Source organism: Carassius gibelio, chromosome A5, assembly GCF_023724105.1.
Source record: "Carassius gibelio isolate Cgi1373 ecotype wild population from Czech Republic chromosome A5, carGib1.2-hapl.c, whole genome shotgun sequence".
NCBI classification, from domain to species: Eukaryota; Metazoa; Chordata; class Actinopteri; order Cypriniformes; family Cyprinidae; genus Carassius; species Carassius gibelio.
Genome location: NC_068375.1, coordinates 19,839,187 through 19,863,905, shown reverse-complemented (window position 1 = coordinate 19,863,905; position 24,719 = coordinate 19,839,187). Strand labels below are relative to the sequence as shown.

The following is a 24,719-nucleotide window of genomic DNA, read 5'->3' as shown; positions in this document are numbered from 1 at the left end:
TACAATTACAAATGAAATCTCAATGCATTTATGGATTTTCACTTAGGCTGTAAATAGCATGCATTTTCGTAATTTCATTCTGGTTTGGTAAAAAAAAAAAGAAAAATATAATAAATAAAAAGCAAGAAACAGAGAAAAAGCACTTGATAAGACTGAAAGTTCTTTCTGCACTTGATAAGACTGAAAGTTCTTTCTATAGAAGTTCTAGTGATGCCAGTATCACACTAAAAATACCAAGCAATATAGTGTTTTAGTGACATATAAAAATAGAGCAAGACATAGAATTTATAACCTAGTCCATCAGTGTGATGGATAATGATTATTTGTGCAACCTCTTGGTGCAGTGTCTAATTGTAATGTTGGTCTTCCTGTGGAAACATTGACATTGCGATCGCTCTCTCTCGCTCTCTCTCTCTCTCTCTCTCTCTCTCTCTCTTTCTGTGTTTGTGCTTTAATGTGAGAGGGAGCTAAGCATATCACAGAGCAATATAAACAATGGAACTTTCCTGTTGCTTGTGATAAGACCTGAGGGGGCCCTCCTTTTTGATGGGAACCCAATCCTCATGTCTCTATCGTAAACAGTAAATGGGTGAATCTCTCCCGGAAATATGGAAATATCCAAATCACATTCCACCCTATGCTCAAAACGGGAAAAAAAAGAAAGAAATTTCATCACATTAAAAAAAGTAATGTCTGTGTAAAAGGCAATTCAGAGATTTGTTTCTAAAAACATTATAAATGTTAGAAATATAATGGTGTGAAAAGTTACAAAGACCATGACCTATGTAGTACTGAATTGTGGAGTTAGACCGGTAAATAATTTTCACAATTTTTGTCAAAAAAACAGAGCACATTAGCATCTGGGGTTCACCCGCTCAATCACGAGTTACTGTCATTACCGTTAGTCACTACAGCCTACAAGTGGCTAGTTAGCTTTGCTTCGTCACGTAAATGCGATCATTTACAAAGCAGCTTGGGCTCCTTATTTAAACTTAGCTTCTAGAGGGAGCATCCATTCAGGTTGTAGTGGTATTTGATAGTTTTTAATAAGAGATGACAACTTTCCTGTGAGTGGGCGTGGTTTCAGCTGCCGACAGTGGACATGTCGGCAGCTGAGAGCAGACTTTGTTTTTCATGATTTCGATAACTTATTTTATTGACTTGCAGTTTTTTTTTATCATTTAAATTTAGCTGGGTAGTTAATAACACATTTATTTTATTATAAATGTAATATGGCTTTACATAGACTTTAAGTCTGATTGTCGGATTGCTTTTAGACCGTGCTTGATCCAAAAATGTCTCTTCTTTGTCTTCTCTGACCTGTCTGTCCATCACTATCCGCCCATCAACATGTGCTAATATTAGCAGTCTAACGAGAACTGGAAAGTTCAATGTTTATCACTGGGCTGTTCCTTCCACTCTTCTTTTATCATAAGCAAATAAAAATAGAACTTCACATCAGGTAGATATCGCACACCATTGTCATGTCTAGTCTGAACGCATTCCTGTTCCACCATTCTTTACTTTTTCTCACACTTTTGGAGACTATGTTTCTCACCCATAGAAAATGCCATTAAATGGCAGTATTACTTTAGAACAGCTGTAAATGAACAATAATAATTCAAGTTTATCTCCCGACAGTGTTTCTGAATGTCATGGTCTCATCCCACAATTTAGATGATTAATTAGCAATAGCAATACATTTCAGTTATAAATAGTGGAAAGAGCTTGACCCAATATTACTCTGGCACAGTGGTCTAGAACAGAGATTTTATCACAAAGGAAAACATTTAATTGGACATGTAAAATAAAAAGCTTACGTTGAACGCTAAATGGCCTTTGCCTGTTTTCTCACACTTTAATAGTCATTGTTCACATCAAACTTGACTTTGTTGAATGCTGCTATATGAAAGACCTTCACATCCAATAAATGATAGATAAAATTGTCTTTTTTTTCTATATCTTCAGGCTTAGTGGTGCCTCACCTTTTCTGGGTGAAAATAAGCAGGAGACACTTGCCAATGTGTCAGCTGTGGACTACGAGTTTGATGAGGAGTACTTCAGCAACACCAGTGCTTTGGCCAAAGACTTCATTGCACGGTTACTGCTCAAAGACCCAAAGTAAGAACCACTGAAGAAGCTTGTTATGGTTTATGGTGGTTTGGTAGGGTTTTAAGTCTAGGTTTATCTTTTATTGAGTGGTTCCTTTTTAGAAACCAGCTGGCATAAAACATTTGGTCACACTTTATTTTAGGGTCCAATTCTCACTATTAACTAACCATTAACTATGGCTTTTGCCTTAATTAATTCCTTACTTGCTGCTTATTAATAGTTTATAAGGTAGTTGTTAAGTTTAGGGTATTGGGTATGATTATGGATGTCATGCATTATATGTACTTTATAAGCACTAATAAACAGCTAATATGTTAATAATAGACATGCTAATAAGCAATTAGTTATTAGTGTGAATTGGACCCTATACTAAAGTGTTACCAAACATTTTTTTTTATTGTATTATTATATTTTTACTTCTTACTATTTATATTATTATTTTTATTTATTTATTTTGCTTTTTAATTTATTAATTTATTAATTTTAAGCACTAATTTTCACTATTAACTAGTAGCTTGTTAGCTTGCATCATATTGTTTATTAGTACTTATTAAGCACATATTAATGGCTTATTCTGCATGACCATATTCTAGATCCCTTAACCCAACCCGACCCAATACCTAAACTAAACAACTACTTTACTAACTATTAATAAGCAGCTAATTTTCAAAGCAGAGTTTATTTAGGGAAAACTCTTAAGTTAAAGGAACACTCCGACTTTTGGGGACTTTAGCTTATTCACATTATCCCCCAGAGTTAGATAAGTCCTTACATACCTTTTTCATTTCTGTGCGTCCTGTAAGTGTTATTTGACGCACCCACCGCTAGCCTAGCTTAGCACAAAGACTGGATGTAAATGGATACTGTTAGCATAGTAATCCCAATAAGTGACAAAATAATGCAAACATTTTCCTATTTACATGTTGTGATCTGTATAGTCACAGCGTGTAAAAATAACAAGGTTATATGAGACAGAGGCCATTTTTAATCGTATAAATACTGGGAACTATATTCTCACTAGGCGTAGGAGCACAGCTAATGTTCTGTGGTTATACTAAATCAGTGAATCCTGCAAAGAACATTCGTCACAAATCATGCTGCTAGTGAACTAACTGAGGAAGTGGCTTGTGTCAACAAACAGGAGCAGGGGGTTTGCACATGAAGGTGGAGACATGAATGATTCCTGTTTTGGTCCACCAAACTGCTTCTCTGCTGGTGGAATTCTCTCATTTAGTCTTTTTACACTGACCTTTCATTTAATTCTGATGATATTTAAAAGAGAACCAAAACTAGTCCTGCAGAAATCCTCAGTACTTCATTAAAATGCATCATTCACAGAATAAATGTTGTTTAGGTCTAAACATTGTCAAGAAAGCTGAAATTTAACATTCCAGAGCCCAGTCTCACTATTCTGTCTGTGTGTTCTGCAGTTTTTTACTTGTATATTGATTGCAGTCTTGCTTATTTCAAAGTTTGTTTTGACAGGCTTATTTGTGGGAGCTTATTATTTAAGTTAAATGATGGAAAGGATTGAGATGCCTGCCTTCGTTCACTACATACTGTATGCTAAAAAATAAATATCACAAGTGAAAATGATGTTTTCATGTTTACAGAAAAAGAATGACAATCCTGGACAGTCTTCAGCATCCCTGGATCAAGGTTTGTCCAACAGCCAATACTTCTGAATTGGTTAGCAAACACATTTTATTATCTTAACATTTGCTTAAATGTGTGTATGTCTTCATTAAAGCCAAAGGACACGCAGCAGGCACTGAGTCGTAAGGAATCAGCCGTGAATATGGAGAAGTTTAAGAAGTTTGCTGCCAGAAGAAAGTGGAAGGTGCTTTTTTTTTATTTGACTTCTGACTATGCTTTCAGTTTAAATGCTAGTTCAGTTCTCAGAAAGCAAACGTTATGTTCTGCTGTGAAAAACAGAACTATTTGACATAAAGCGTGAGCAGTACTGCACCATCAGTAGTAGTGCTTTCTGAGGAATCAGCATTATTTGGCACACCAACAAGTCACGCTATTTCCACACACACTGTTAAAAGCACACAAAACAAACCCTTGCAGCTATGAAACAAAGAAGCACGCACAAAATGACAATGCCCTCAAGCACAGAGAAAAGCTCACGTCATAAAAACAAATGATTGTCAACATGTCATTTGAAGAGTTTTAATATAATATAATCTATTCAAAAAGAGTTTAAATCACTATTTAATGCTGTAGATAAAAAAAGCCCGTTACAAATTCTGTATAAGGTGTTACGAATATCCTCTCTCCTTTAACATTGTTATTTTGTTGTGTCTTCCTCAGCAATCGGTGCGTCTCATCTCTCTGTGTAACCGGCTCTCCCGCTCCTTCCTGTCGAGGAGCAACATGAGTGTTGCACGCAGTGATGACACACTGGTAAGAGTTCACAGTTCAAGAAACTTTAGATTACACTTATTAAAAAGCTTGTATTAAGGTTTTGCAGAGACCAGAGGTAGCATCAGATTTTATTCCAAAACACACACACACACAAACACATAAAAAGGCAGCAGGAACTGGCAAAAAGAACAACAAAACAGCTAGAAGACATGTGATGAGCCTGGCAACAGCAGAGGAACCGCCGTATCCCTGAGCTCTGCTGTGGGCTGTATTTATGGGATGAGCAGCTCTAATGAGCTCCGTCCGCTTCCCACACACCTGAGAATAGAGGCAGACACGCACATGCAAATCAACTCCACACAAAATATACTTGGACAGAATGAAAAACTTGCAGTTTATGTCCTATCTGAAGCCCGTAATTGGTTTCTACAGGTTTTGTAGCATGATTGCTAATTGCAGTGAAAGTTTCTATCGAAGCTTGCTGTGAAGTCAGATGACTAATAGAAGTACATTCACTGACACTCATGCAGCCACGTGGGGTTTTGCATGATCTTTATACCATCCAGATATTTGCTTAGTGATGGGTGATAAGCCTGAAGGGTGAAGTGTTATTGCCGTTGTGCTACATAAATTGTTATCTAAACTTTACAGCTCTCTGTTCCCCAGCTTAGTACACATCACACATTGCCATGAAATAAAAAATTTTACCTCATGCACTCCCTTTTCAACTGATCTTATAACCTTAATATGTGTAACAGATATTACATGCATTATGGTAATATTGTAACCGTAAGAATTATTGCGGAAATATTTCACCTAGTGCACTTAAATATGTGAGAAACGTGGGGTTTCTTTGAGAACAGGAAATGGGTGTGTTGCATACAGGAAGGGTGTCAGTAAAAATAATCAAGATGACATCCTTTATCATCCTAATAATCCTTCTAAACTCTACTGTTATTTTTTTTTTTCTTTTTTTTTTTTGGAAGAAGTTAATACTTTTTTTCAGCAACAATGTATTAAACTGATCAAAAGTGACGGTGAAGACTTTTATAATGTTACAAAAAAATTATTTTTCAAATAAATTCTGTTCTGTTAGAACTCTATTCATTAAATAATCATTTTAACATTGATGATAATAATGTTTCTTGATCATGTCACACTAAAGACTGGAGTAATGGCTGTTGAAAATTCAACTTTGCCATCAAAGGGATAAATTACACTTTATTCAGATAAAATAATATTACACAATATTGCTGCTTTGTGTTAGTTTTTCAAAAACATAAAGAAAACAAAACTGACCCCAAATGTTTGCATGTTAGTGGATGATTTTATCAAGTGTTTGGTTTCAGTTTTTAAAATTAAGAAAATACTTTGGAATTAATTTTAAATTCCAATTTAAATTAATATGGCTCTCAGTACCATATCATATACTGTAAAGTACATGGTATTATAATCTGGTACCATCACACTGCACCATGGTCCTGTCACCATATTTATTTATTTTTTCAGGGACATAAGAAATATACACCCAAATCACCTAAAGGTCATAGAAAATGACACCAAATCACATAGAAGTCTTGTTTTACAATCCATGAGTGACTCTAGCATCACTCTCTTTAGAAGCCTGTGGCTGTTTGGAGAGTGTTCAAGTGTGCATTCTGTGTAATTGGATACACTCGTCTAGTATGAGACGTGTATGTGGGTATTATTCCAGTACACTCCTTCATTAAACACAAGCACACACACTCGATTTTTCTCTTTCTGTTCCTCACGGCCAGTCCTGCTTCACTCTAGCCGTTTATTTGAGTGTTTTGTCCCACATGTCTGAACTGTCAGATGCTGTTTGGAGGTGGTTAGGTCACATAGCGATCAAAGCAGCGGTCGAGCGGTGAAGAGAAAGCACCGCCTCTCGTCTGCATTATTCAATAGGATTAGGACTTCACGCTGTGTATTTGCTGATAAGACCAACCGTAGTACTACTGAGCGTAAAAGGATTTGCTCAAAGTGTGACTGCCAACAGAGGCTTGCTGTTGTTTACTTCTAAAGCGTATTGTATAATAGCCTAAATACTGTCATGTAGGCAGATTTTTATCTGATTTTTGTCACAGCTGAACTTTATTCAATAAAAGATCTGAGCTGTGCAGTAGACATCTTGGAACTGTGTAGCACACAAGGGTAATATAGGTTTAATTCTTATTTGTGACATGTCCTGATCAATGGAAGTATATTCATGTCAAAAATCTTCACTATACCTGTCCACTAAGAAGCCCACATCTATACAAAAATGTATCCGTTAATACATTTTTTGATTCATTTGACTTGAAAACTAAAATCTGAGAAACTGATCAACATTTAAGTGTTGGTAAGGTGTTTTTGAAAGAAGCTTCTTAAGCTTACCAAGGCAGCATTGATTTGACTAAAAATAGAGATGTCTTTTTATATATATATTTTTTTAATATAATTACAATTTTAAAATAACTGTTTTCTATTTAATGCGTATTAAAATCAGAATTATTAATGGCAAATCTAAATTGTCAGCAGCCTCAGATAATCATGTTCTTATTATTTTCATAAACTTGTCAATGTTGAAAACAGGTTAAACGCTTAATATTTTTCCTTAATAATTTTTTCCGTTGATACAGCTGTTGACAGAATTCTTTGAATAGAAAGTTGAATAAAACAGCATTTATTTGAAATGGAAATGTTTTGTAAGGATATAAAAATATTTTTGTTGTCACTTTAGATGTAGTTAATGCATTCTGGCTGAATAAATGAATTAAATATATATAATCGTACTGACCCTAAACTTTTGAATGGTGTATCATATTGATATGTGTAATGCATACTTGTACAATGTGTTATGGTCTGTTCTCATAAAGGTATTATTTTTGACAGGATGAGGAGGACTCATTTGTCATGAAGGCTATTATCCACGCAATCAACGATGACAATGTTCCAGGTCTGAAACATCTGCTTGGATCCCTGACCAGCTATGATATTAATCAACCTAACAAGGTGAGAGAGATATTTGACAGTCATGCTCATGGTGTCTGCTTGACTTGGTCTCTGTCCAAGTGATCAGAAGCCAACCTGAGCTCGATTGAGCTGATGAGTGTATCAGTTTCACTGTAACAACATTGCCGTTTTCAGCACTAACACTCAGATGTGCAGCGAGTGACTTGAGAAACCATATCTCAAACCATTTGTGTGAGGCTGTGCTTTGCGTAGTCAATGACACAATGGGAATTTTGAATAAAATGGAAAAGACTTTGGGGTTACTTGCAATTATTATTATATTTGAAGTGTAAATCTGAAGAAATGTTATTGAGGTTTATGCTAAAGTTGCCTAAGCTAACAAACATACTGGTTAAGTCTGTTTAGTGTGTGTGTGTGTGTGTTGGGAGATGTTGTGTATATGGCACGTGTGTGTGACACAGGAAAAGTGTTTGTTTAGAAGGAGGGAATGTAACTGTACTCTGCTCACTGATGTGAAGAGACAAGCGTGCCTATTAATTGTATTGCTCAGAGCTGTCCAGTGCTATCTGTGTTTATGTATGCACAGTGAGAACCATTCCATTGACTCTCATGCATTTATTCATTGAGATGAGAAACAATTACAGTCTTGTGCCTGCAAGAATTTTTTTACCAACCCCAATGATTGCTTTTCGCAATTAGAACAGCAGTGCGAACAATGAAAAATGAATCGGTCTAATCTGAATTGGCGTTTTCACACTGACTCTGAATTATAGGCTTAATTAAAGCTGCTTTTGGATGCTGCGAGGAGCTGTTAGTGCCTTGTCATATTCAGTGTTTGTGTGTGTTTCTGTTTGTTTGTACTTCAGCACGGAACCCCTCCGCTCCTGATTGCCGCGGGCTGTGGAAATGTCCAGATCATTGATGTGCTAATGAAAAAAGGAGCGGAGATCCAAGCCTTTGATAAGGTGTTGTACTCCATTTTCTCAGATAATTAATTTACAAGAAAAAAAAAAAAAAATGTAAACTACCATTCAAAAGTCTGGTGTAATTTTTTTTTTTTGGCATATCACCAAGATTGCATTTATTTGATCAATATACAATAAAAACAGTAATATTGTGAAATATTATATTATATATATTACAAAACCGAAATCAGCAGCAGTTTCTGCATGATTCTAACATGCGGATTTGCTGCTCACTTTTGTTTTAATGTAATGTGCCTTTTCTAAATAAAAGTACTAATTTAATTTTAGAAAATTTTACTAAGCCAAACTTATGAACGTTAGTAGACATATCAGATAAATGCCTCGAAGATATTGAATACAAACATGTTTTACCAGTAGTTTTAACACCGTTTAAATGGTAAATGGCTGAAAATATGTACCACTCCACACGACATGCTATTATTTCCCTCAGACTGGAGCCAACGCTATCTACCATGCCGCCCGACACGGTCATGTGGGGACCTTGAGATTCTTGCATGAAAAGAAGTGCCCTCTGGACATCCAAGATAAGGTGCCTCTATCTCTCTCTCTCTCTCACACACACACACACACACACACACTCACATCCACACACACTCTCAACAATCACAAACCCAGGGAGAGGACAGATTCCTCTTTTCAAAGGCTTTCCCCATCCGGCACCTTTTCTCCAGAAAACCTTCACACGCCTCTCTTCTTCCAATTGGTAATTTGCAGTTGCTATGGTTACTCGCTGGCCTGAGGTCTGCCGTTGTATGAAATAATTGTTGACTGTTTGTTGACTGCCTCACTAGTCAGTGAAGTGCGCTCAGTCAAGCGAATTTGCAGGGTAAAGTGTTGTTGAGATTGTCAGGAGAGCCATACAGAATCACACTTTGAGGGTCCGCAGCTTGATTAAGGGTGTAAATTGAGTTCTTAAAACGTCCGCCTCAGCCTGAACTGCTTCTAGGAGGAGCGCTGTGTGCTACGCTCAAAGCTGATTTGGGAATGGATTTGGCAGTTCTCAGCACTCGAGAAGGATATCTCCTATCTTCAACTAATCATGTTCTGTTTACGCAGCCTTTCTGGCTGATATAACCCTACTCTTGCATGAAACTACTCTTCCTACTTTGGCAGCAGGGAAGTCCTTTAATGAAGTTCTTAACTGTTTCTTACAGTCTGGTTCAGCAGTGTTGATTGTTTCCCTGATGTACACATACACATGGTCATTGCACTGTTTTGTTTAACTCATCAAAGTGTAATCACATGAATAACATGCCTGCTCATCACTGACGTTCTGTTCTAGTCTGGAGAAACGGCTCTGCATGTGGCAGCTCGCTATGGGAACGTGGATGTAGTCCAGTACCTTTGTAGCATCCATGCCAACCCTGACCTCGTGGACCGGGTATGTATCACACACACACACACACGCACTAATTTACACCACACTCTACAATCCAAGCCATTTTAGATGAGTATAACACTTAGCGTTGTGTATGTAGCATAACACAAATGCAAAAGTTCAGACACCATTGTACAAATGGAATAATAACAGTTATTTAATTCAATAGATGACCGATTAAAAAGAGAAGTGTTGGGTTGGTCATGTGATCTCAGTTTTTTCATCAGTCATGAGATGTTTGCACCCATGAGGCAACGTGCGCCATGTAAATAAAGCCACTTTTATTAGCCTTCTGATATTTTTCATCTCATGAATGATTTCTGAAGGATCATGTGACACTGAAGACTGGAGAAACGGCTGCTGAAAATTCAGCTTTCCCATCACAGACAAACTTGTGAGGCAGACAAACTTAAACCTGAATAATATTTCACTATTACATTTTTACTTGTATTGTTGATCAAATAATGCAGTCTTTGTGTGCATAAGAGACTTCTTTCAAAAAGAAAAAACTAATCTCCAACCTCTCCAAACGTTTATTTAATAGTATTACAGATTCATTTTATAGTCGTTGCTTTTGTGATTATCACAATATTATGTTACCATCCTACTTGCGTTTATTATTATATCCTGCTCTGTTAAAAGAAAACCAATATTCACACACAATCCCAGGAGGCAGACACAGCCACGTATTTTATATTTATAAATGTTACATTGATTGGAGGTGTCGGGGTCGTTGGCTATTTAAGAGCAATTCTTCCCGTGAAAAGGCCTTGACACAGACTAATGTTGTTTTATTAGCTCCATGTGTTCAAGGTTATTCATGAGCTCTTGGTCTGAATGCCAAAGACTGTTTTCATGCCTCCACAGGAGCAGGAGACACCTCTCCACTGTGCGGCCTGGCACGGTTACTCTGCGGTGGCCAGAGCCCTGTGCGAGGCTGGCTGTGATGTCAACGCCCGGAACCGTGAGGGCGAGAGCCCGTTACTCACCGCCTCCGCCCGCGGCTTCAAAGACATCGTGGAGTGTCTGCTGGAGCATGGGGCGGACATGGACTCTGCTGATAAGGTGAGCACAGACACTTAGAAAACATTAACCCTTAACAACTGCTGCGGTTGAGTGTTTTAGGTCATTTTTCTTTCTTCTGTCTCCTTTCATGCATGTTGTTTTTTTAGATGTTTTTGTTGTGAACTTTGACAGCTTGCCATTCAGGATAATTATCGATTGCTCTCATCATGGTGTGTTTGCATGTATGTGTTTCAGGACGCTCACATCGCTCTGCATCTGGCGGTGAGGAGATGTCAGACTGAGGTAGTGAAGTGTCTGCTCAGCCACCACTGCTATGTGGACCACCAGGATCGCCACGGCAACACACCCCTTCACATCGCCTGCAAGGACGGCAACTTGCCTGTGGTCACGCAGCTCTGCGCTGCTAAAGCCAGTCTGGATATTCCTAACAAAGTGCGTTTCAGACCGGGATGATTTTCCAGTTTTCATTTTTATTTTAGTAACATTTGTAGTAGTTGTGTCAAATGCCTTTGTCACTTTAATTAGTGTTTTAAAATATAGGTTTTTAGGTTTATATTTGTTTATTTATATTTCAGGTTTAATTTGAACTATTTCCAGTCAATAATTTTAGTGCATCAACTTCAGCTTATTTCATTTAGTTGACAAGCAACATTTGTTATTTTAGTTTAGTTTTTCATCTATCATTTTATTTTATTCCAATTAACAAAAATGTTTTTAGTCACATGACCCCATTTACTTGGTTGCAGTTTTCCTGAAATCTTTCTGTACCAGTTATGCATGGTTGTTACGTCTGTGTGAAATGTTTAAATGGCACTTCCATTACAGCTGGAAAGTGATTTGTGTTTCTTTCTAACAGAGGGCTTTTCAGGTCAAGAGGAACAGAATTATATTAATATGAAATTGAGTCATCATTTTGCACTGTTACACTTGAACAATTTTCTGACAAAAGCAATTTTCACCTTTTGTTTTCTAGTTACCATTTGTGATGAGTCATTCTCAGAAGGATGTTTGCCTTTTCTTTATCTGTAGTTTGGGCGAACACCTCTTCACCTGGCAGCTAGTAACGGTGGTTTGGAGGTGGTCCGTCATCTCTGTGTCACAGGAGCCAACACTGAAGCCATCACTAATGTAAGTTAAAGGGGTTTTGAGGTGAATAAGATATGATTTGTAACAGTATCATATATGTATTTATTAAAATATATAATGACGTTTTAGTCAGTGAGAGTTTTTCTTTTTTTAAATAAAGAAATAAAACATTTATTCAGTAGAGATACATTAAACAGGGTGTCCGCGGGGTTTTAAAAAGTATTAAAAAGTGATAAATCAAAATAGTCAAATTTAAGGCCATTAAAAGTGTTAAATGTGGTCTCAGAGGTATTATTTTTTTCCAAATTAGGTATTATTTTTTCAGACTATCAGGTGTCCTATTCTGATTGAAATTCTATCTGCGTTCGCGTCAGTTCGTTTAAATATGGGCTTTAGCATATCTGGGCAGATAATCAAAGATCTTTCGTCTCCGTCTCAACGTATGTTTGATGCTGACGTCATATTCAGTGGTCGTTCGGCATCATCTCAGAACACTGCGCGCTCAACAGAAGTGGCTGGCTTCAGTTTTATTTTAGACTTGCTTCAAGGCATATCTTCAAAGACTGGACAACCATCGTCGTCTTCATGGGCAAATGTAAAAAATCTATTTAATAGATTTACTGATAGCGCTGTTTCTCACACATGCAAAGAGAGAGAGAGCGAGAGTCTTACCACGCTGAATCGACACGCTATGTGTGAACTATTCTTTGTTGTCTTCTCCTGTCAAAATAACGGAGTTCATTTAGAATTATTCACATTCATTTTCGAACAAGCAGAAGACATACCGGTTTCTCTGGTAGTGGGTGGAGCTAATGCGCAAATGGCAATTTCATTGGCTGGCGCTGATTTAGTACCGTCCCTGTTTTGATTTCAGCAAATCAGTTTGACCGAACGCTGACAACGTGATTAATATTCATGAACCCAGCAGCTCATCAATTCATGGTGCATTGTATATACATTAGTATGATAGTAGAATTAGTAGTAGTATTATCTTTTAATAATAATTAATTTGATCTATTACTATTTTGTTACAGAAACCCTCAATGACCAAAAATATCTTAAGCATCACCACCAGTCTTAAGTTCAGTTAAAATGACAAATATGCATTCATTAGGCCTAAAAGTAAATTTTTACGTATGGGCATTGTGCTAGAAATATTACTATTATTTAGTAAATTACTACTGTTGAAAAAAATGTAAAAACTTTATTTTTTGAAGAAATAAATCACAATATTTCTTCCATGTTTTAATTTTAATAGCAAATCCCCTTTATTTACCAAAAATAAAATGTTTACATTTCATAAATTAAAAGACAAATTAAATTTGGGTGAAACTTGTTTACTGTTTTTCATAATTATATAACTTGTAGAAAAACTTTAAACACAATAAGTATAAAGAATGGCATTGGTTTTATTTTTAGTGTAAAAAGTAAAAAGTAATTTTTTTTAATTAGCATATTTTTGTGTTTTGCATTGGTACCGAAATTGGTACAGAGAACCGTGGATTTTCACGGCTATCGGTACCGAATATTGAAATTTTGGTACCGTGACAACACTAACAGGAAGGCTTATTGTTCGGTGTGTAAAAAAAACATCAATGTCAACTGGATGGGAGCTAACGCACTTCGGTCGCATATAAAATCCACTAAACATAAAAATGGAATGCGTGCTCGGAGAGAGCAGTTAATTCTACCAATCTCAGCTGTCTGCGCGGCTGCACCTCCACCACCACTGCCGCAAATTCGTGGTGCAGTTTTTGAATCCGCAACAGTTCATAGAATCCGCAACAGTTCATAGAAGATGCCCGTTTGTAATGCATCAACTTGCAATGAATGCCAGCCAGTGTGCTGGAACTATACATTCTCTCCATTGCAAATTTTATGTAGTTTGTTTTATTTTATTTACTAAGTTTTATTTACGAAGTTATTTACTCTAAATCTATTCTTTTTTGTATGTTATATATGTCAAAATCTGTGTAAATAATAGAAAGGTCGCTGATTAACACTTGGAATTCAGTGTCGTGATGGTTTTAAAAAATATTCTGAAGGTAGTAAAAAAGGTATTAAAAAGTAGTAAATTACACTTAAGGATTGCTGTATATACCCTGATTAAATTGATCAAATGTGACAATAAAGACATTTAGAATGTGACAAAGATTTCTATTTTTATTTACATTTATGCTTTTAGCAGACTCTTTTATCCAAGGTGACTTACAGTGCATTCAGGCTATACTTTTTTACCAGTATATGCGTTCCCTAGATATAAGAGGTCTGTCTACACCTCTTAATCTATTTCATATAAATGCTGCTCTTTTGAACTTTCAATTCATCAAAGAATCCTGAAAAAAAGTTGTTGTTTTTTTTCCACAAAACCATTAAGCAGCGGTTTTGAACATGGATTATGTGGCACTAAAAACTAAATGAAAAATTATGTTTTTCACAATATTACTGTTTTTGCTGCATTTTGATCAGTCTTGGTGAGCATAATGAACTCGTTAAAAAATATTTTACCTACCCCAAACTTTTTACTGAAATGGTATATGCTGCTAGGTCACTTTATAAATATTTGCATACATTAGAATATATATACAGTAGAGAGAGAGAGAGAGAGAGAGAGAGAGAGAGAGAGAGAGAGAGAGAGAATGGTAACATTTTCCACATGCTCCCAAAAGCTTTTTGTTGATTTAGTTCGGCTGCTGTCTTCATTTTATGTTAGATATTGAAATGTAACTCTAATGAGCCGGTGTCCTGCCCTCTTAGCACATTAATCAAATTGCAGCCTCTTTATCTCTTTAAATAAGTGTTCATTAATCATTCACGACAGCCTAGATTAGCATTCTGTTCTTAATCCTTCATCTTTCAGTCAGCTGTGTCTTGTCTCATGAAGTGTCTCTTCCACAGAAAGTGTGTGGTTATATGATTGTGTGGGTGTCCCTCCTTTGGATGACCGATTTCTAACCTGACTCATTCTGAGTCTTAATGTGATCGTCAGGATATATCTGTCTGTTATTTGTTCACCTCTTTTTGTCTGTAATATAAGGATGTGCCTTCTCCATTAAGTTAGCAGCCTGGTGCATTAAAATGCTCTTTCCAGAATGAACCTTATTAATGAAAAAGTGCCAGTGGAGAGTCATTGTTTCACTTTCTGCACCAGCGAAGGACAACATGCCCACACAATGTACGTTTTCAATCAATAACCCCCACATCGCTCCCCTCGGCTGGCCCACATGCCCCTCGCTCACACTCCTTGCCTCAACACAATCTCAAAGCTCCCCTCCTCAGTGTTAATATTGTATAGTGGCTGATGCACAATACATGTTACAGCACACGGGAATTTTGAGAATCCATAAGTCATTGCCAGAGGCGTATGGGTCGGTGGCTTGAGAAAGAAAAAAAATGGCTTCCACATATAGGATGAATTTATTTCTGATTTTCAGCATCATTACTCCAGTCTTCAGTTTCACATGATCCTTCAAATATTATTCTAATGTGCTAATTTGCTCAATAAACATTTATTATTATCAATGTTGAAAACAGTTGTGCTGCTTAATATTTTTGTGGAAATGGTCAGACATTTTTTTAAAGATTCATTGATTAATAGAAAATTCAAAAGAACAGCATTTTGATATAGAAATAGTTTGTACTATTATAAATGTCTTTACTGTCCCCTTTAATCAAAATAATGTGTTCTTACTGAATAAAAGTATTTCTTTCTTTTACAAATTTTTTTTAAATAAAATAATAATAATAAAATCTACTATGTCTACTATGCCATCTCTTTCAGACAGCTATCATGTTTTTTTCATGTTTCCCTTTCCAATATGATAATGACAATAATGACGTAGTCTCAATGTGTCAAACAAACACTATATTTTAAGGCATCTTTAATCTTTGGGAGACAACCAGAAACCAGTCAAATGAATGCAAGCACATCCTCATAGGGACACGTGGTATGAGCTGGAGATGAGCAGGCAGACACAAAAAGAAAACGGGCTGTTTTGCAGTCATATCTCATAAAGTCTAATTGGCAGGAAAGCTTTGTGTGCAGTCAAACCACGTTAGATAAGAGTAATTACAGTGCAGCAAAGCTAACACCTCTGCTGCATTCACCACATCCACTTTCACTCTTGTCTGCGTGGGGCTCTCTTTCAGAGGGAGGCTGGTTAATTTGTCCCTGTCGGTTTGAGGAGGAACACAGCTGTTTCGGGTTGTGTGTTATGTTTGTGCTTGTGGCCCCAGGTGTTAGGTGTGGGTTTGTGTTGCTATGTGTGAGATTGTGTGTGTGTGTATTCTGAGGTGTTAAATCATTCATGGTTTCGGTCGAGGGCTGTGGCTGTGGTGGGTTTTGGGTAAATAGATTTTTTTCATGTAACCAAGATTGCCTGAGGTTTATGTACAGAAGTTATTCGTTTTTTTTTCTTCTTCTTAAAGTTTGTATATTTTACAGCATTTTTGCATATGATTTTTCTGTGAAATATACTTTCTTCAGGCTGGCCCTCTCTGGTAGTTATTCCCCTTCACAGCTGGCGTCTCTTATTGCTGATTTCACAATCACACATGTGCTGCCGTCACAGCCTCCTGGGACGCTCCTATGTGCGTCATTTTGGTTTTACTGAAATGAACACAGGTTTCTATTCGTTTCTTTTTTTCCCACTTCCAGTCAAAGACAAAAACTTTTTTTTAATGATTGTGAAACAAGAAAGCAAAGGAGGAGCATTGGTTGTGTAATTGATGTGTTCATTACGTATTTTATCATTCCAGTGCTGCCACGTAAAATGATGGGAACTGTAGATTGGTTGGTTCTCATTAGCTGACTTAAATGAGTATTTTCCAGGGGGTTGCTAGATCATCCGGGGTTTAACCCATTAGTGCCATATAATGGAAGCAAAGCTTCCAGTTAATTAGGATTTTTAATTTGATGACTAATACTGAGGTCTGAGATATACACTGGTTTTCAGTGGTTTGGGCCAGTAAGGAATTTTATTTATTTATTGAAAGAAATGAATATTAATTATTCAGAAAGGCCACATTAAAGGGTTAGTTCTCCCAAAACTTTTGTTTTTGATCTTTCAAGCTGTTTGATGGCACTCGGCGGGTGTTGCAGTGCATCAGTCCAAAAGAAGTGAAATAAGAAGCACCCATCCTTAATAAAAAGTGTTTCACACAACTCCAAGGGTCACACAAAGGCCTACTGTAGTAAACAGATGCGTTTTCGTTAGAAAAATATCCATATAATAATTGTATTCTAGCTTGCACCAACAGTTGTACACTGAAGCAGCTCCGGGCGGATGACGTATGGGGTCAGCGTTGCTCATGGAGTCTCGTGAAAACCATTGTTTGTTTACAGGAACAAAGAAAGCAAAGTTTCCTTACTTTAGCAAAGGAAAACCAGTCTCTTCTTAGCTTATATCGAAATCTTCTGACATTCTTCTTTACAAATCCTAATTTTGTACTTCATATTAGTGAGCACAAGCTAGATTAAAGTGATTAAAACATTTTGAATATTGATATTTTTCATACAAAAATGCATCAATTCACTACTAGGGCTGTGACGGTTGCTGTGATGCTGTGGTGGTCGGTTGCCACCGCGGTCTATAAACACGAACTGACGAGTTAAATAGGATGTGTTAGATGAGTGAGACAGTGGCTGATTTCATAGACATGTGCATACATATATATAAATATATCCTGTATATAATATATATAAAATATATTACATGCATGCACAGTTTAAGTCAGGATACGCACAAAGGAAGCGCGCAATGGCGCCTTTGAGCACAGGACCGTTTCCGAACTCGCTTACTTGCACTTGATATTAAAGTGAAGAGGAGCGCGTGCCTGAAATGTCTCCTGTTCAGTCATTCTGCGGCTGAATAAATTCACTTCTTGTCATGAGAAAAAGTGACAGAAGCAGCAGTTCTGAGTGGGTGGCCATCCACGCCCCTACGTTAAATATTTTCAATACATTAAACTGAAAAAAATTAACGCCTTCGTTAACGAGCACATTTTGACACTAATATATTTATACATTAATATATATATATATATATATATATATATATATATATATATATATATATATATATATATATATATATATATATATATATATATATATATTCTTTAATGAATGGGTGCTTCTTATTTCACTGCTTTTGGACTGATGCACCTCATCACCCGCTAAATGCCATTAAACAGCTTGAAAGATCAAAGAAAAATGTTTATGCAACTCCGACTGGATTCGTCTGAAAGAAGAAAGTCATATAGACCTAGGATGCCTTGAGGGTGAGTAATTTATGGGCTAATTTTCATTTTTGGGTAAAGTTCCCTTTAAACTGATCGGAAATCACAGTATTGATGAAAAAAAAAAAAGGACTTTGTAGTCATCAAAGAATCTTGGAAAAAAAATCTGTCTTGGTTTCCACAAAACAAACAAACCAAAAACATTGATAATAAGAAAGGTTTTGAGCACCAGCATATTAGAATTTCTTAAGGATGATTTAACACTAAAGACTGGCTGCTGAAATTCTGCTTTTTTCATCAGAGGTATAAATGTACATTTTAAAATATATTAAGATAGAAGACACTTTAAATTGTTTAAATTGTAATGTTGGGGGGGGGCACCAAGTGAATTTGCAATTTTTGTGTCAGTGGATATGTCCTAGGAGCCAGGACCTATTTTATTCTGTGGTGTAAGTGACTTCACCTCAACAGTTTCGTGCTAAATGGGCTTCTAGCAGCTGAAGAGACATTTTCCATGGGCGGACAGACAGATGGCAGCAGAAGTGAGAGGGGGTGGGTGAACAGTTATCAGGAAAATATTACCTACTATATCAAAACTCTTTTTTTCAATAAGGGCCACAGTCAGGTGGCATGAAATCACATGCAATCCCATGAATCCCATGTTGCAAATAAGTGAAACACTGTGTGCCAGGATGCCACACTTGTCCTGACTTACTATTTTTTGGAGTGATAATTATTTTTTTTGTGATGTCTGTAACATGCATTCATTTTGTATAAACAATCATCTGATTGGTCTTGAAGGCAGCATTAAACCTGTCATTAATTTCAGCCATAATCATCACTGTACCCGCTGTTGTAATGTACTGTGAGTCACGCTGTTGAGCTGTTAGGTGATATTCTCTCTTCTTTCTTTCTCACTTTTCCATGTTAGCTTATCACTTTCTCTTTTACACCCCTACCCTGCAAACTCACTCACTCACTCTCTATCTCTCTATATATATGTCTCTATCTATCAGAGCTTTATTAGTGCGGTGGTCTGGTAAGACTGAGCAGATGAAAGTTTGACAGACTTTTATTTATCTAGCTTTACTCATTAATCTTTGTCACTGGGTTGCCTGTAATGTTCTATAAGCTGCAGTTTCTCCATCTCTGTCATTGTCTCTTGCAGGATGGAAAGACAGCGGAAGATCTCGCGATTGCAGAGCAGCAGGAGCATGTAGCAGTGCTGCTGGCCAAGCTGAAAAAGGTGTGAGGCTTTGGATATTATTCATCTCACTGAGACTCAAGTGACATTCATTTGCATCACATGAATACTTTGGTAGGGTTGATGAGATCCTTGTTGTATTTTACACGACACCAGTGTAAACAGTCACTCTCATCCCTCTGGAATGTATGCTGATTTTGATCGTTTTAAAATAAATGTTTGGCTTTCAGAAAACTATTGCTATTGGTGATACTGGGTAACCCCCATTGGTCGAAAATCACAGTTTGTCAAATGTTGTGAAATCCATATGGAAAAAATGCATGGGAAAAATAGTCTCTGAACCAAGACTGCTAAAAAAAAAGTGTACAGGCACTGTTGTACTGTATAGTGTCATGTTTTTATTATGATTTCTTGGACATATACTTTGGTTTTATTTAAACTACCTTGGAGTGATATGTAAATATGGTGGTACAATAATATTGAAGTCAATCCTTGCAGTGGCATTTATCATAACTGAAGCTTGAAGTCTCTCCTAATTAAACTTACTATAATCACAGATGGCATTTTGAAGCTCTATCTAGTCCTTTATTTTGGCAAAAACATTTTTAAGGTGACTAAAAATAAATGGTTTTCCATATGCTAAGATATTTCAGACACATTTAATTTGACCTTTAGTCTGCATCAGTTTATTTTGAATCTTGGTCTTTTTAATGCTCCGGTCACTCGGATTTGATCAGATGTTCAGATGGTTTATCTAATAACCACAGGCTTGACTGAAGATGTTGAAAGTCTTTTAATTGGACGGTAACATACATTATTTATATATATGGCATTCAGCGTCTTGCTGTTTGCATCAAAAAGAGGAATATGCTCAGCTGGAAGACTGGCTATTAAGAGCCTATAAATTACACTCATTAGAATGAACTGAACATTCTCAGGCACATTACCATTATGTCGTTGGTCTATATGTCATATTGTAATACCACTGGGTTGTGTTAATTGAAATGCCCTTTGTAACTGGTCTTACAGGACAACCATAAGAGTATTTACATCCAGCAGCTGCGGCCTACACAGACCCTCCAACCTCGCATCAAACTCAAGCTGTTCGGCCACTCGGGAGCAGGGAAGAACACTCTGGTGGAGTCCTTGAAGTGTGGCATCCTGCGCAGTTTCTTCAGGAGGAGGAGGACCAGGTTGAACAGCACTGTCCGGCACCCAGCCTCACCTGTCACCTCCAAACCAGCAGGTAGGGTGATGTGTTATCCTTCATCTTCGGAAAAGCTGAAAATGAAAGGAATTGTTCATCCAAGATATAGATGAATTTATTTCTTTACAGAACAGATCTGGAAAAATTAAGCAGTACATCACTTGCTCACCACTAGATCCTTTGCAGTGAATGGGTGCCGTCAGAATGAGAGTCCAAACTGCTATTAAATATATCAGTTATCCACAGTTACCGTCTTGTGAAGTGTACAGCTGCATGTTTGTAATTGTTGACCAAAATACCAGCCCATATTCCATTATGCTTCCTACAGTGAAAATCCATCCCCCTCTTCTCACATTAAAATCAACCAACATATTTGTTAAGGACTGTTTTGGATTGTTTTCACTTGTAAACAGACTTTTTCATTGGAGAAAGCAGTGGTTTTAAATTTCAAAATGTCTTGATGGATTACGAACTGGTGCCATATGGATTGTGGATTACACCTGATGTTTTTATCGGCTGTTTGGATTTTTATTCTGACGGCACCCATTCACTGCAGAGGATGCATTGGTGAGCAAGTGATGTGTTTTAAATTTCTAAATTTCTCCAGATCTGTTCTGATGAACAAACTAACTCTTCTACATCCTAGATGGCTCGAGGGTGAGGACATTTACAGCAGATGTTCACTTTTGGGTGAAACTTGGAGTATAGAGCTTTCTGTGGGCCAACTTTCCTCACTTTCCTCACTCATTCCCAGATTAACACACACGTCATATAGCGCTATGCTTGGAAGGCGCAATCACATCAATGTGTAATGCGTTACACACCAACATTTTTCTCAGAAATACTGCCACAGCCAAATTGAGGAAGTCTTCTCTGATTTTGTGTGAGAAAAGTTTTTAGAAAGAACCGAAGCTCAGTGGAAAGCGTTGATTGTGCGAGACATATGCAGCACTGCGTGACTAACACTTTTGCAAGGTATAAAAAAGAGTTTGAGTCATCTGACTCTCTGGTGTTATTTTTAACTAAAATGGCTCTTAGCACTTCTTTGTTTTTTGGAGGGGAATATTTTTTTTTTCCTGCTGAACTGTTTTAATTATATATATATGTGTGTGTGTTTGTGTGGTGATAGTGGCTCATCTCTTGTGGAGTTTTTTTTTAACATGCAATCTTTGCCAGCCCATATCTTCAACTATAGGCAACAGTTCCCCTACTATGCAGATAATAATTTTTTTTTAAAACCTTGTGTATTTTTTATTAATAATATTATTAGAATTAGTATTATTATTTCAGAAAGGGGGGAACCTTTACTAAATCTGTATTTTTCTGTCAACACTGGGAAAGCTGGACTCAGGCCTTTATCAAAGAGCTCCCCCATGTGGTGGGTTTCCACATTTCATGAAATGATTTTGAACAGCTTATTTCATTTCATTTTATAAACCCCCAAACAATTTATATTCATTATCCTTTAGTTACAAATATGTCCTTATTGTATTTCTTGTTATCAATTGCTGAAAATCCCATCTAATTTGCAGTCTTTGCTTTTGATTCCTTGTTTGTGTGTAGTGTCTGTCAGCATCTCTAACCTGTACCCAGGCTGTGAGAATGTAAGTGTGCGGAGCCGCAGCATGATGTTTGAGCCCAGTTTGACTAAAGGAGTGCTGGAGGTCTTTAGTCCTGTTCACAACGCTCTCTCCACGGCTGACGACACCGCCACCAAAGCCATCGACATCCAGAACGCCAATGTCAATGGTAAAAGAGTCGTTTATAATAGATCTCTCTCAAAAAATAGGGTTAGCTAGTTTTAATATACAGTTTTGAATAATCTAGTTTTTATATTATTTTAACATCTATATACCTTTTAAAAGTTGGGGCCAGAAACACTTTTTTAAAGTCATCACCAAAAAAAAAATACAGTGAAATTAGTCATATGGTGAAATATTAATACCATTTGTTGTCTATTTTAATATATTTTAAAATGTAATTTATTCCTGTGATGGCAAAGTTGTATTTTCACCAGCCATTACTCTCTGCAGTGTCACATGATTCTTCAGAAATCATTTTGATACTATTTTTATGGTGCTCAAGAAACATTTCTTATTCTTTTGTTATTCTTATTATTACACCAAGCTTTTGAATGATATCCTGTATCTTTATTTTATTTTATGCATTGTATTATGTAATCATTTTCAGGTGTGGGAGACTTCAGTATATGGGAGTTCTCTGGGAATCCCGTCTACTACTGCTCATATGATTACTTTGCTGCGAATGACGCCACAGCCATTCACCTGGTCTTATTCAGCCTGGAGGAGCCTTACGAGACTCAGCTGAACCAGGTCACGTTCTGGCTCAACTGCCTGAAGGCTCTCACGCTGCCAGAGGACAACATCGGTATGTGCTTGTGTGTGTTTCCTGAGACTACAGTGTGCAATGTATGGATTTTTTTTCTCCTTTGTAGAGAGCTTTCCATTAGAATAATTACAGGGATCAGCTGAAGCTGTAAAAATCTGTGATTGAGAGGTCTAGAGAGTAGTCAAATAATTTCTCTGTGTGGAAATGAATATGTTTTACTTGGTTACTATAGCAATAGTCATTTATTTATTCATTTTTACCAAATAATTGACTTGGTGTTTTTCATGAAAGTCATGCAATTGCACCTTAACTTTTCTGCATTTTTTTAAAATTAATTATCATTCATCAGTCTCAGCACATTTTTTCACCATACTGTTGAAATTGTCATTTCTATAATGATTGAAATAAACAACTAATAACTTGATAGTTAGTTACCCACAGCTCTGTTACTGTGAAAGTGCAGCAGTCAATTGTTTAATTAATTTATTACATGATATCACATTATTGTGGCAGACAAGTAAAGTATTAAATAGACATCACAAAGTATGGCTTTATAAGTCAATATATTATGTATGCAGTATACTGTTTAATTTCCGTGTCATTCAACACAAGTATATATTTGGCAATTATTTTTTTTCGGTTGAGTTTGTCAGTCTGTCTGAGGCCCGATCACACACAATGCATTCTCACATTCCATCTGCGCTATTTTTGCTTTTGTGTGTGTGTGTGTGTGCACATATATACTATATATATACTATATACTGTTTGCGTCATGTCTTGCTGTTTTCACACCATGAGCACCATATATTTATTCTCTGACAAGTTAAAAACAGTTCTGCTTTTGAAAGCGTCTTGTGACCCCTTGCTTTCCAGTTGCGCTTGTTGTCAATCTGTTTTTGAACCAATTTTACAATATTAAGTTATTTTTTTAAAACAATTAGAAGAATTATTTGTACTAAATTAACAAGTTTAACTGACAGTTCTACAAAAGATATGAGCTCATGCATGCAGGTTTGTTCCATGTGTTAACTGTTCTCCATTCATTGTGCTTCATTAATGCTGTTTGTAGTTTTCTCATTCTTGTCTTTCTCAAATTCTCTCTGGTCATTTCCGCCTAGCTTGCCTTTGCTTTCACTGTAGTGATGGATCTGTGTAAGTACTGTAGCATGCACATCCAATGAAGAGACTTCATTAGAGGAGTCTAGTACTTGGTCTATGGTTCTCAAATCGTTGAGTTGAAAGATGATGCACTGAGAGCAAAGATGTGAAGAATAGACAATAAGATTGCCTCTGTGTTGTTTCCACAGCCTTTGGAGGGAAGATCAGGAATCCACTGCGTGTGGTCCTGGTGGCCACACATGCTGACATTGTGAATCTGCCTCGATCATTTGGGGGAGAATTCAGCTATGACAAGGAGAGATCCCTACTTAGGGAAGTCAGAAACAGGTGATTAAATTAATAGAAACTGTCAGTTTGAAGCCATGAGACCTACAAGGACAATATTTGGCAAAGTGATCAATTCCGTAGGACTGATTAGATAATACAGATTAAAGTGATTTGATGAAAAAATACGATCTTAAGCCGCTACTCCACTTTGATCGTGGTTTGTGTCTTTCTGATTATAATGCCATTTTTTTCTCTCAGGTTTGGCAATGATCTGCACATTACTGAGAAGCTCTTTATCATGGATGCAGGAGCGTCCAACTCCAAAGACATGAAGCTGCTGAGAAACCTTCTGTTGGAGCTCCGCAACACCATCATATCTGTACGATCAGTCTACTACAC

The 24,719-nt window shown here is 36.8% G+C and overlaps 1 protein-coding gene across 2 annotated transcripts in view; it reads left to right on the top strand.

Moving 5' to 3' along the window:
* Window positions 1–24,719, top strand: part of LOC128000020 (death-associated protein kinase 1) — a 67,297-nt gene that overhangs the window by 35,933 nt on the left and 6,645 nt on the right. For both annotated transcript variants that reach the window (XM_052592231.1, XM_052592230.1), the window contains exons 8-24: window positions 1,969–2,121; window positions 3,726–3,771; window positions 3,863–3,952; window positions 4,429–4,521; window positions 7,378–7,497; window positions 8,325–8,423; window positions 8,875–8,973; window positions 9,727–9,825; window positions 10,690–10,887; window positions 11,083–11,280; window positions 11,878–11,976; window positions 19,343–19,420; window positions 20,408–20,624; window positions 22,149–22,334; window positions 22,776–22,973; window positions 24,242–24,380; window positions 24,579–24,699. In XM_052592231.1, coding sequence (XP_052448191.1) covers window positions 1,969–2,121; window positions 3,726–3,771; window positions 3,863–3,952; window positions 4,429–4,521; window positions 7,378–7,497; window positions 8,325–8,423; window positions 8,875–8,973; window positions 9,727–9,825; window positions 10,690–10,887; window positions 11,083–11,280; window positions 11,878–11,976; window positions 19,343–19,420; window positions 20,408–20,624; window positions 22,149–22,334; window positions 22,776–22,973; window positions 24,242–24,380; window positions 24,579–24,699 — 2,233 coding nt within the window. The remainder of the gene's footprint in view (window positions 1–1,968; window positions 2,122–3,725; window positions 3,772–3,862; window positions 3,953–4,428; window positions 4,522–7,377; window positions 7,498–8,324; window positions 8,424–8,874; window positions 8,974–9,726; window positions 9,826–10,689; window positions 10,888–11,082; window positions 11,281–11,877; window positions 11,977–19,342; window positions 19,421–20,407; window positions 20,625–22,148; window positions 22,335–22,775; window positions 22,974–24,241; window positions 24,381–24,578; window positions 24,700–24,719) is intronic.